Raw genomic sequence first — 13995 nt, 5'->3', positions numbered from 1 at the left:
TGAACTCCATCTTGTAGCTATTAAATTTTGTAGCTTAGCAAATATGATGAGTATTTTTTGTAGGATAACTTTTAGTTAGATGGACCACAACTTAAATACACCAATAGAATCAAAGAATTGATGTGACTTAAGAGCATGGAAGAAGCATGAAAATAATCAAATGAAAATGACTTAAAGTTTGGCTTATTTACACTATATCATCATTTAAATTTGATTTATTCAAATTTAGGCGCCAAATATCTCTAACTAAAATCATAGCTATGAAGAAAATTAAGAGACCAAGGACTAATAATGTTATAGTTGAGGAAGCAAATTGATAGAGTACTTAACTTAGAAGGAAAATACAACTATACAAAGGGTTTTTTTTGGGTTTGGCCAGCCTTTGAAGCATGGTATATCTTGCGTTACATGCATTTACATGCACATGGTTTCTGTATTTTGACAAATACATATATCAGTTTGCGTATAATATAATGTAATGTTTTTTGTTTGAAGCTTTTAATTGTGAATATTTGAGCCAATGTTGAAACAGATTTGCTCATGTCTATATTTTGGGCCATGGTCCCACTGACGGGCTTGATTTATTGGAGTACCTTGCTCTCAATTTCTTTCTCCTAAAATATTTTTAATCTTTCTTGAAGTAAAAGAATTATGATAAAATTGTCACCATCTTTTTTACATAATTACAATCACTACATTTATTCACTGCATTATATTTAAAATGAGATGTGGTTTAGAGGAAAATTGGTTTTAATTTTAACCGTTCTTACTTTATTTGAAATTTTATGCAATAAATTTAAGCCTTATGTTGTTTGATAATGATAATATATACATGCTTCACATTGTATTATTGGATGGAAATTTTATACAAGGGAGTGTTCTGTTCACCTTAAAAAATAAGTTTTAGGGTTAATCAAGTCTAATAAGAGCTAATCAGGTTCAATCATGTGTACCTATAAGTTTATAACATGACATAAAAACTAGGAATAATCATGTCTAATCAAGTTCTAGTACAATGGTTTTATTTCCTAATATGATATGTGCAGTTGTTTGCGTATTTGTGGTAGGTGCCTTCAAATTGGTAGCTTTTCAAGTTGGTTGTACATTGATTCTAATTTCCTATATAAATGTATTTTAACTTTCAATTAACCCACAATGATTTATCCTCCCTTACATGTGATAGCCTTCAGGTAGACATATAGAGAAAGTGATAATATAAATAAGTTAGATTTTGCCAAACTTATTGTTTATTCTATTTCAAAGTGTATGTTTTTCTTATATATTGATTTGGATTCTACTAACTCGTGTTCGAAGGGGATATAAATTTTCAGCTTGTTTGGATAAAGAAAAGGGAAGGAAAAGAAGGGGAGGGAGGGGAAGAGGAGAGAAGGGAAAGGGAGGAGAGGGGAGAATAATACATGCGTTTTCCTTCCAAATCTCTTAATTGTTGAAAAGATCAACTTCTTACAATTTAATCCCTCCATTTCTCTCCCTTCAATTCCCTTCATTCCTCATTTGTTATCCAAATGAAAGATACTCATCCCTCCATTTCCCTTCCTTTCCCCCCCATTACCTTCAATCCAAACACACTATTTTTTTTATTTTTTTAAAATCTTCATCATATTATTTTAGTCTTTCTTACAGGAGTTCGTTAGTTATAAGTTTTCAATAATGACGTAGGCATGGATATGATAGTTAGTGGTCGAGGATGCTCTACTTTCTTGCAAAATAAGGAGAAAAGAACATGGTGTTATAGGGATTTAATAAAGATTATCTGATATCTAATCATTCCTGAAAGTATTTCGTTATTTAAAATTTCAAACAATATTCCAATATGCTCACCTTGCATCTAATACTATTCAATAATATAAATCTCTAATATCAAAACAAATTATTATATTAAGGACTAATCCAACAACATTATCAATCAAAACCCGTCTAATGTGAGTTTATTTATTTTTATTTTTATTTTTTTTACATAAAGAAGCAAGAACACAAGAATCAACAACATTGTGAGCATAGAAGAAATCTAAAGTCTCACACATACACTACAGACTCAAAAAAAAAAAAGGTGACTAACATAAACCGAAACCGAAACCGAACTCGAACTAAAACAAAGCCGTTTGTCAAGTACAGTACTCCGTAACAAACAAACAACAGTCAGTCAAACACGTTGACTTTATAAAACCCAACCACTTTCCCCTTTTTCCCTTTTCACTCACCTCCGTATAATTGACGGCGCATCTCCTTTCTCTCATGACGACTCCGTCCACCGCTAATTTACGAAACTCTTCACCTTCTCTCTCCTACTCCACTCCTTAACCCTCAATTTCTCGATCCTTCTACTTTCAATGGCAACGCTTTCGCCGCCGATCGCCTCCAATTTCACACCGCCGCCGGCGAAATCAACTAATTTCTTCTCCGGCGTCGGAAACCGAGGGTTTCGGTTGAATTTTCCGAGAAAACCGACACGTGTCAGGAAAAGCGGGAATTTGACGGTGTTAGGTTGTGCGGAGAGTAGAAATCTGCCGGAGGAGATCGATTTGAGTGATCCGGATTGGAAGATTAAGTATGAGCATGATTTTGAGCAGCGGTTTAAGTTGCCGCATCTTACTGATGTTTTCAAGGATCTTAAACCTAGGCCTTCTACATTTTGCCTCAAAATGCGGTAATTTTTTTTTTTTTTATAATTGTTTTGAGTATTTGATGGATTAATTTCTGGTTTTTTTGATGTGGTTGAAATTGATTATTTTGTGAATTTGAGGTGCAGTAGACTGAATTATGTGTGTTAGTAGTTTGTTGTTGTTTGGTTGTAGTAGTAAGAATTATGAAAGAAAATAAGTAGACTAATGTGGCTATTTGAAAGGCGGAATTAATGGTTGCATATACTATTTAGTAAGATTGAAAGGATTTGTGATTAAACTGAAGGCGAGTGGGTGTTTGGACGGATTTAGAACACAATTGACAGTTGGATGTGTTAGGATAGGGTATTCATGGAAGGATTTTGTATTAGTAAGTGCAGTTGGAGTTGTGGACACTGGGGATATAATTAGAGATCACTAATTGCATTGGTTTGGGCATGTGAGGCGGAGGTCAGGAGGTATTGAGATAATCAGTAAGGAAAGTAGAGGATTGGGATGAGGGGATCTAAGAATTTCGGGGAAGGCCAACATGGATGGAAATAGTTAAGAAGGATATGAAGAAGTTGGGTTTGGATAAAAGAGAATGAAAGGTGAGGTTTATTGCTGAGTGCTGACAACTATATTGTGATTTTCCTTTAAGAGCAAGCTATTCAGCTGCATGAGTTTTAATGTTTGTTGGGATGTAGGATTAATAGTTCAATTATAAGTTTTCAAAATGGCTTACTAAAATGAGGTATGAGATGTTTAGTATCTTTAAATGAGGTATGAGATGTTTAGTATCTTTAAATGAGTTTTATGTTTACTACTCTCCTCCAATCCTTTTTGTTCTTTTCATTTAGAATCGGGTGTAAATTAAGAAAAGAAAATTTTGATGAGCTAGAAACCATTAAAAAGTAATAGAGATTCTAATTTTACATTAAATAATCCCTCTATTCAAAACCAAAAAAAAAATGAAAAAGAAAAAAAAAGGTAATTAATACGGAGTTTCATTAAAGAGAATGATAATTAAAATGTAAAATCATGTATAGGGAAATTCAATTAGTGGAAAATTGTTTACAAATTTGTATCGAAAAGAGAAAAAAGGTTATAAAATATTGGCAAATTCATCGAATAAATAAAAGAAAATTGAAGGAACTTTTTACCATATATGGAAATAAATGAGAAGAATTTTGTAAACTTTTCTAATTGGGAAATGAAAGAACAAAAAGAGTCGGAGGGAGTATAAACTAGTGTTTTATACTTTGTGGAAGATACAGAATGGATTTATGGATGATAATGACTAGTGAAATTTAAAAATTTGACGCTTCTTCGTTTTTTATTTACTTATAACACTATTCACAAAATTTAATTTGACTACCTTTGGTAAATCTATGATTATGATAAAACATAGTCATGTAGGATCTCCTTTTATAATCATCTTAATGTATAATTTCTACATATTGATGATTAGAGATATTAATTGTTGCAATTGTGCGTTAGCTGATTTGATAAAAGAAACGTGCCAATTAAAAAGAATGAAGTAATTATATGCTTCTATCTTACATTTGCACTATTATATATACCAAGTCAAATGGGGTTTGTTAAATTTGGTTTTATATGTATTTTAAATATCAATTTTTTTTTTATTTTTTTTTATACTTTTAGATTATTAATACTTTTAGATTATTGATAAATAAAAAATAACAATGATTGAAGTTACATATTGACATGCGTGAAAGTGAAAATGCTGTGTTAAGACATGATAGTTGTTTTTTTTTTACATAAAGAAAGGTACTAATTTATTGCATTATTACAATCGATGTATTGTTGTATGTATAGTGTTATTGATCGTTTTGTTCATTCTTTTTCATTATTAACTATTTTTTATTTGAATATTTATTTTAAGGTCTCCGGTGAGTGAAGATTTTGCAGGTGGGTATCCATCAGATGAGAAATGGAATGGGTACATTAACAATAATGACAGAGTTTTGTTGAAGGTGCATTACATTGCTTGATTTTAAGAAAAGTCTAATTATATATGAATCTAATTCTTTCATATTAACAATTTCAGGTCATCCGCTATTCCTCGCAAGCTTCAGCCGGTGCAGAGTGCATTGATCCTGATTGTACCTGGGTGGAGCAATGGTAATTTTATTGTTTACTAGTTTTTGGCCCATACAATGTCCCAGGTCATTATAGTATGAGATTAGAATTGTTGTTAAGTATTTTATATCTTAAGAGGGTTAGAATTCAGAATTATGGTTGTTATAAAATCATGAGAATAGATATATGGTTAGATACTATAATAACAATAACAACAAAACCAAACGATATAATGAATCAAAATTTAGAGAGATGGTTAATATAATAGTATAAGAAATAGGAAAACTCAAAGTAGATTATTAGTGGCTAATAGTTGTTATGGTGAATGAATGGACACAAAAATAGATGGTAAGATATTTATGTTATTAGTGAAAGGGTTTAGGTTGGAATCTTGATAAACCTTTTGCACCAATTCTTAGCAATAAGTATTGTGGTAAGGATGACATATGACAATATTACATTATTCTTTAGAGTTTTAATAATATTATAGATTTTGTTTAATTACTTGTTTATATAATAATTGGTTTTTAGTATCCAAATTATGAATTCCATTCATATTAGTAAAATGATGATTATATCTTACATTCAATTTGTTTTAGGGTACATCGTGCAGGACCAAGAGAAGAAATATATTTCAGACCCGAAGAAGTTAATGCAGCAATAGTTACTTGTGGAGGTCTTTGTCCAGGTCTTAATGATGTCATTAGACAGGTTCGTTTGAAATCTACATTTTCATGGAAAAATACCTTAGATTTGTATTATGGTAATTTGACTGTATTGTAGTGAATAATTTTATAACATTTTGAATTTGAATCAAGCAAATAACATTATGTTTTTTTTTTTTCAATTTTATTTTCTTATTTCGTTTGTGTTTTGTTGCATTTTATTCGTAATTTTACCCATTATTGAAGTGTTTTTTTTTTATGCAATCTATCCACCTAATGGTTTTGATATGTTATATAGCTATGTTTTTTTAGATTGCATTGTATTGCTATGGATGAGAGTACAAGTGTTTGTTGGGATGGATGTGTATATGAGATGTGCCTATTTATAAGCCTCCTGGCTACAAAGCCTAGAAAATTCAAGTTTTTTACCAACTAATTTACAAATTTTGTAAAAGGCTCTATTCCTACAAAAGTGACCTGGAGGACTCTAGAACCTTTTGAATAGCACCAACCTTTATGTCATGCATTAAATCATGTTTCTAAGCTTCATCTTAGAAAATTAGCTCGACGATGGTCTTCATTAGCCCAACATATGACGGATTCAAGTTTCAGCCCATTTAAAGCCCGTTTAGGCACTGAACCAGCCCATTTTTATGTTGCCCTCATTTAGGTCTAAGAATATACGCTTATTCTTAAATAAAGCTCTAGAGTGTATGGTTGTTGATTAGTGCCCCTATGTTGCCATTACACCCATACCCCAATGACGCTAGCATGGGGGACAATGAGTCGGAGCATGACAATGCGCCCTGGGTGCTCTTCATTGAAATCACCTTGCCTAGACAAAAAAAAAAAGGGGGGCGGGGGGAGAACGTTGGACTAAAATTGCCTTGCACGTCCTTAAGCCCACATTTCAGTGCACTCCTCAGTATACATCTCATAAACTCTCTTGTTAAGTTTACGATTAGGTTTTTCTAAAGTATATTGATAGCGAATTTTGAAGACATCATTGTTAATCCATGGAAGAAACAAATAATTTGAGAAGTTTTTGTGAATGTTATGCAGTAAATAAGTTTCTTAGCTTTCTAGTTTCCATATCTCCTGATTTTTCTTTTTGGTGCAGATTGTAATCACTCTTGACATATATGGTGTAAAAAACATTGTAGGCATTCCATTTGGGTATCGTGGTTTTACAGACAAGGGCATAAAAGAAATGCCAGTAAGTCTTCTTTTTCAGCCTCTTTATCAATTGGACAGACTTTGATGTTAGTGCTAAATATACTATTTGTTCTTCTTGCATCTGAATTAAATATTATTTTTGTCTATGTATCTTGACGTAAGATGCATTTCTCTGTTATATTCAGCTTTCACGGAAAGTTGTTCAGAACATTCACCTCTCTGGGGGCAGTTTATTAGGAGTTTCACGAGGTGGGCCAACTGTCAGAGAAATTGTAGACAGTATGGAGGTAGGTTAAGGTTCTTTTGTTGCTCACTCGTGCATCTCATCATTTGAAAATAATAAAAAGGCTACATGAAGCCATGATTGATATCGATGCCTCTGATTTCTTCTTGATTACAGGAAAGAGGAACCAATATGCTTTTTGTTTTGGGTGGAAATGGAACACATGCTGGTGCAGTAGCAATTCATAACGAGGTTTAAGATACTTCATATTGTACCAAACACTTCATTTTTCCTTTTCCTTTTCTCCTTTACTAATGTTAGGAAAAATTGTCAACTGCCTATTTATTATAGGGTAATGCTATATGTAAGCATTAAATACATATAAGCATTTAGGGAGTAATTACTTGCTTATATTTACATAATTTTCTAGTGTGTATTTAATGCTTATATGTAGCCCTAAGGGCTCTATGTATAGCATTTTCCTTTATTACATACCACTTTTTCCAAGTAATGACCTTTCAATTTCTTTTTTAATGCAACTGTTGCATTTTTTGAGGCTTGTATGATAAAAAAAATTGCCTTTAAGCTAATTAATGACCTAATTTGAGACTATATTAGACTTCACCCAACTCTAACCGACAATTGAGAGTAATTACTTGCACCATTCAACCTTGATTGTTTAATAATTGTCTATTAAAGGCTAAATTAGGACCTATAAAAGTTGTCCTTGGAAGGGATTTATCATTCTCAATTTTTTTGAAAATAACATTGTGGGAATTGTTCTATAATACATAGTAGGTGACAAGTATTCCGTATTGTAAAATGAAACTTGGATTATACTTCCTCCGTTTCTTTTTAGTTGCAACACTTTCCTATTTTGGAAATTGTTAATTACTTGCAACACTTTCCATTTTTAACATTTCTTTCTCTCTATCTCTCTCCTACCCACATGGGTCCCTCTTATTTTTCTCTCTATCTCTCTCCTCTTCAAAAATTGCCTAGGAGACCGTGAAAATAAAAGTGTTGCAAGACTTGCAACTAAAAAAAAAACGGAGGAAGTATTATTTGTGCTTGTGATAACAAAGCATGCTATATGAGGTTACTAGAAAGTACTTCAGGCCTTCGATTTTCCTCTCATATCCGCATTCATAACTCGAGCATCTTATTTGTATTCATATGAGGACTCTAAGACATATAAACCTGTGTCATTTAACTTGATTTGTAAGCTTGTCACCTGTGTGGGTCTGTAATGTGTAGGGAGGAACTCACTCTGTTCTTTGCTTCTTTTGCTACAGTGCCGAAAAAGACGAATGAAGGTGTCTGTTGTTGGTGTGCCAAAGACTATAGATAACGACATTTTGCTTATGGACAAGACCTTTGGTTTTGATACAGCTGTTGAGGAAGCACAAAGAGCCATTAACTCTGCATACATTGAGGTTGGACCTCTTATAATGAATCAGCCTCTTGTTGATTTATCTCTTTCTCAAGTTGCTTATTTGTGGCACAAGTTGGATACGGTTAACAATTTTGCTTCTAAACCAATACATTGTGTATGCTTCTATTTTACTCTTGACTGCTCCATTAACAGGCACATAGTGCTTATCGTGGTGTTGGCCTCGTAAAATTGATGGGTCGAAGCAGTGGTTTCATAGCAATGCATGCTTCCCTTGCTAGTGGCCAAGTTGATATTTGCTTGATACCAGAGGTACCTTTGTTGAACTACAAATGAAGCATTACACACTAACATACTAAGATATGACCTATCACTAAAGTGTGGTTTTTATTTTTTACTCATCCAAGGTACCATTTCATATACATGGGCCACATGGTATTTTGAGGCATCTCGAGTACCTACTTGATACAAAGGGATCAGCTGTCATCTGTGTAGCTGAGGGAGCTGCGCTGGTGAGTTTTTGTACCTTACTTTTTGGAATTGTTGAAACGTTTGCAGCCTAATTGATAGTTTGCTGCTTTCAAAAGATTATGGAAAGTAAAGTCTGAACCCATGATGTGACCAATGTGAAAATGCAACTTGAACGAATGTTTGGGATAAATTCACAAACTCATAGTTGGTTGGTACTGTAGGAAGATGTAAATTAAGGGCAGACCTTGACGTTAAAAAGGGTATCCAGTTGTCATTGGCTACTAGAGTTGCTGAATTTCTCACGCTCCTTATTGTGGTTTTACTTTTGATGGATGTCAACCTGACGAGACAGTCTTTGGAGTTTGTATCTATTGTGTGCCAATGAAAGTGACCATAAACAATTTTGCTGGAAGAATCTTAATATTCTGTCCATTAATGACTGTAGCAATATGAACAAGAGGTTGAAAGGAAGATTTCAACTGAGAATAATATATTGGTACTTTGGTAGAAAATCAATGGATTATGAATATCGTTGGCAGATGGTTCCCTTTTTTTTTTTTTTCCGTTTATATGTTAATGCAAGTTGAATATTTTATTCAGCAATGGGCGCTGCCACTCCCAGAAATGTAAAATTCAGCACATCTAATTGTTATGTTCCTCTTGTGAAATGCAGAATCTTCTTGAGAAAAGTAATGCCACTGATGCATCCGGGAACGCTGTCTTTGGTGATATTGGTGTGCATATTCAACAAGAGGTAAGTGTTGGTTTCTTCTATTTTGACTTCTTTCTTTCCACAAAGTTGACTTCAGGTTCAAAGCCTTGTTGATAAACACTTGTATTTAATAGCTAAAATGCAGTCCGTTTGATCTTCTCTTGAAAAAAATCATTTATATGTTGCTTGGGTTTGTTGGGTACTCTTGAAGGTTTATGAATTGAATGTTTATCGGCTTTCTCTTACACCACAAATATTGAGGGGCTATAGAATCTTGGTTGTATTAACTTGACGTATTAACAAGTTCTATACTGATGCTAGAAGAGGTTGTAAGAGGAAGGAAGTATTGCAAGTCTGTCCTACCACAAAGGCTCAAAGTCTTGTTGCAAGTTCCTAAACCGTACTTCAAAATGAGGGTGTTTTACCAACTCCCCCCCCCCCCCCTCTCTCGGTATCCATAAACGAGCATCAATTGCTTACATGCAGTTATAAAATACAACGGACATTAGGGCTTATTCTATACTTTGTAGTTGAAAATATGTTTATCAGACCCTTGCTTAGCCAGAAGCTTATGCACAACTGTGGTAAATTTCCTATATAATAAGTAGCCTGTTGCATTGATCAAAAGTTTTCATTGATCATCTTTCCGTATCACACGATGCTTACTGCATGTTACTTTGCTACACCTCAGATAAAGAAATATTTTAAGGAGCTTGGAACATCAGCTGATGTCAAATACATTGATCCTACTTACATGCTTCGTGCAATCCGTGCAAATGCCTCAGATGGAATCCTTTGCACTATTTTAGGCCAAAATGCAGTAAGTCTTCGTATTTCTCTACATTTATGATTCCAAATTTCCCATATTTGGTTTTGTTGGAGGGTGTGGAATTTCGGGATGAAATATGAAACCTTGTCACTGCTAATCAGCTTATCCTGTCATGACTGTCGGTGTGGTGAACACCGCAAGTTACAATCTGGACCTTTGGCTAACCTTTGTAATATTGCTCACAAATTGCTTTATTGTCCTACCTGTGCAGCAATTTGTGTTAATCTTTCATTATTCAAGGTCAAAACTCGTCAACTTTAATCTTACTTTTTACTGATTTGTAAGAGCCACTAATAACAGTGGTGTATATAGGATTTGATCCCAGATCTCCACCTACACACACACACACCGAGACTTTTACCACAATCTTAGCGTTTTTATTTGTCTGCAATTTAGATATGCTACCAAATTTTGAACTTAAAAAGAGTGAATGGTTTTTGCAGGTTCACGGAGCATTTGCTGGCTTCAGTGGAATCACAGTGGGTTTGTGTAACACTCATTATGCCTACTTCCCTATACCCGAAGTCATAAAATACCCACGGCTTGTGGATCCTAATAGCCGTATGTGGCACCGTTGCTTGACCTCAACTGGCCAGCCTGATTTCATATAAACAATTGATTTCATTTTTTAACGTACAGAGCTTCCACGTCTCAGGACTCAGGAGAAACACTAACTTATTGAGGAAACAATTTAAAGTGGATATTCATTTAGATAATAAGATTGATTGATTTAAACACTCTGTAATTTTTCTGCAGTATAGCTTTTCACGCCAATTTTTTCGAGGTGATGAAATAAATTTTACTACGGAGTAGTTGTTTCGACCAATTTGGTGTTTCAACCAAGTTGGTGTTGGTCCAGGTCATGGATTGTACGGAATATGTGTACGTTTTTTTGTTTTTGTTTTTTTTTTTTTACGGAATATGTGTACGTTGTACATTACATTTGTAATCTTGAATTAATTTTTATCATTATGAGGAGTGGTAACACTCAGTTTATAGCAGTTGTGCTATCAATCTAATCTAATGCTTTGATTGCTGTCAAATTTGTGATATTCGAGTTAGCATAGATTGGTGAACATAGCCAATGGTACGTGTGAGATTAGCTGCTAGCATATTACTTATTTAAGCTTTTATGCGATGTAAATTGTGGTAAAAAAGTCTAAATTAAAGTGTCATACAAGGCTTGTTTGTTAATACCAATAATTAATACTTGAAATAATTGTCAAATATGATGTAATTGGTGATGTAGGATAAAGAAACCAATATACGAAGTATATTTGATGGAGTATAGAATCAATGTACTAGTATATCAGTTGGTTACATTTGTATGTTTGTATTCGCTTGGAGTATGCAAAGTTTTCGTGAATACGATGTTTTTTTAGCTTAATTTGTCGTCTTCTACATGGTAAAAAGATAGAGGCTTTTTTTGACAAAAAAAAGATTGAAGCTCTATTTAACTTTTAGTTGTTAGCTAGCTGTATTAAGAGCAGTTCTAACTAGTTGTATTCGGCTAATTTAATACTGTAGTTGTTTGTATTCTTTATACTACCTCCGTTAAATATTAGTTGCAACTTTAGGCTATTATTTGTAAGATATAAAATATTCCAAAGTTGCAACTAATATTTAACGGAGGTATTATATTATCAGTGTATAAGTGTTTGGTAAATACGGAGTTACATAGAGTAACCATTTATCAGGTTTTTCAAAAATTAAAATTAGCAATTTGTTTTTAAAAATATACGGAGTATCTTACAATTCATCTATAATCAAACACTCTCGTTAAAGGTTTATTTGGTCAAAATTTTCTTGTCTCAAACGTCTCACAACCAAACATCCTAAGGGTTAATTATGATTATCGAATAATCATATACTTCGTACTTGACTCTGTAATAAGAATCTGTTAAGTACCCTTCACCATATTTCCAATAAAGAGTGCCATTACTCCTCTTACATCCATTAAAATATGCCTGAGCAAAAACTTTAAAAAATGACCGAAAAACTGGCAAATTTACCAATCAAAACTTCAATTATGTGTCATAAGAATGCAGTTATACAATATAGTATCAGTAACTTAATTTTCCCAAGGAGCTTGACTAGTCAAAGGCTTTACATCTCAAGTAGCATTACTTAATTTTTTTAACCGCATGCAGTTCTTAATACTCCGTACTTTGTTTCTGATACAAGTTTTATCTTATCCTTCGTAGTAAATTGTAAAAATTAAAATACTCTTAATTTGACAGAATCTCTAAGTTTGGTTGCCTTGGACCAAGCATGTGGTTGCCATGATTAGAGTTATTACTAACTACGTTTCATACTTTTTGCAACTTTGCAATATTTTATATCTCACAAATAATATCAAAGACAAGCTACTAGATATTGAGCATATTTGTTACATATATTTGGCTTAAAAACCTCAATATGCTAAGACAAAAAGAAAAAGAAACGAACACTTAGTGACGGATTCAGGATTTTTATGTAAGGTGAGCATAATAAATTATTCATAGATACTTTAATCATGATATGAACGATAAATAGGGGATCAAAAAGAAATTTCAACGCTAAACATATGATTATTCAATTAAAATTATTCCTATTAAAAGAAATTTATGTTGATACTACGGAGTACCATTTGTCACTAAGCTAGAATGCCTATGATAAGATATAATTGCATCCAAAAAATTTCGGAGGGGTATGCACTTGCATATCTTATATGTTAGCTGAAGTCAAGGACACTAATATTTGATAACCTTTAGTACTTTATTTTCTGTCGAGTTTGTGAGGTGATAGCATTTTTTATTTTTTTAATTCAACCACTTCATTTTATATCAAAAAAGTTAATTTTTTAAGCATTGATTACATTTTTTTTTTCTTTTTTTACCATTTGGAACACCATAAGTCATATCCATCGAAAAAGAATAGGTTTATTATTGAAAGTCAACTAGTTTAGTTAGTTAACGAGGTATTATGCTGATACACGAGAAAAAAAAAAAAAAAAAAAACACGAGATTATATCCAGTTAGAATCTTGCACTCGTGACTCCTTAACAAAAAATAGACAAGTTATGAGCATTGTGGAATTCCATTTAATTGAAACATTTGTAAGACATCAATAGTAAAACTAACTAACTACAATCCAAAGGAATCAACACAATATATTGAATCTTATGGTTGCCTGCAGAAGAAGATAATAATGGGGTAAAAGACTTCTGAACTCTGACCAAAATAACCCATCTACTACGTATTTTGAACTTTCGCTAGTCACATTCATCATTTTGTTTGAATTCTGAAATTAATTTCAAATAATAAAAATATAAAGAATACTCCTAAAATTTCTCTTATTTCTGTTTTTATCTAATTATTTTATTCAATGCCTAATTCTTTAGGCAGTATGTAGTTTCTTGGAGGCTGGAAATACTCTTGAGATCCACCACCTAGACTTGCAGCAACTTCTTTACTTTGGGTCTCGTGATGTTTAATTTCTCATAATCTTTCACTCTTTGTAAGATCGTGATAATTATAACAAGCATCGTAATTAGTCACTGATGCTTAATTAATTAATCGATCCATCTTTGATTTGTCGATTAAATATTAAACATATATATACATAATGACGCGTGATTTTGTTATAAATTTTCGGAAGATATAATTTGGATTTAAGTTTAGTAAAACCCTTAAACTTTTTTTTTTTTTTTTTGTTATTGTTGTTGTTTAGAGAGCCACAAGGGCGAATAATGAGAACCAATTCCAGGATCACCTAAAATCGGGAGAAGAACTCTAAATACTTGAGTTATCCCTCACTCTCA

At 32.8% G+C, this 13995-nt stretch overlaps 1 protein-coding gene across 1 annotated transcript; it reads left to right on the top strand.

Moving 5' to 3' along the window:
• The first annotated feature begins 1688 nt into the window (after positions 1–1688).
• Positions 1689–11195, top strand: LOC110692674 (ATP-dependent 6-phosphofructokinase 5, chloroplastic-like). The gene is made up of 13 exons (XM_021869710.1): positions 1689–2668; positions 4528–4618; positions 4693–4766; positions 5324–5435; positions 6510–6605; positions 6751–6852; positions 6966–7040; positions 8084–8224; positions 8377–8493; positions 8589–8693; positions 9326–9406; positions 10056–10184; positions 10637–11195. Exons 1-13 carry the CDS (start codon positions 2352–2354, stop codon positions 10802–10804), a joined length of 1608 nt encoding a protein of 535 aa, XP_021725402.1. The 5' UTR covers positions 1689–2351; the 3' UTR covers positions 10805–11195.
• Positions 11196–13995: the final 2800 nt, after the last annotated feature.

Source organism: Chenopodium quinoa, unplaced genomic scaffold, assembly GCF_001683475.1.
Source record: "Chenopodium quinoa cultivar QQ74 unplaced genomic scaffold, ASM168347v1, whole genome shotgun sequence".
Lineage (NCBI taxonomy): Eukaryota > Viridiplantae > Streptophyta > Magnoliopsida > Caryophyllales > Amaranthaceae > Chenopodium > Chenopodium quinoa.
The sequence above is the reverse complement of the archived record's forward strand: the minus strand, read 5'-3'. Positions and strand labels throughout refer to the sequence as shown.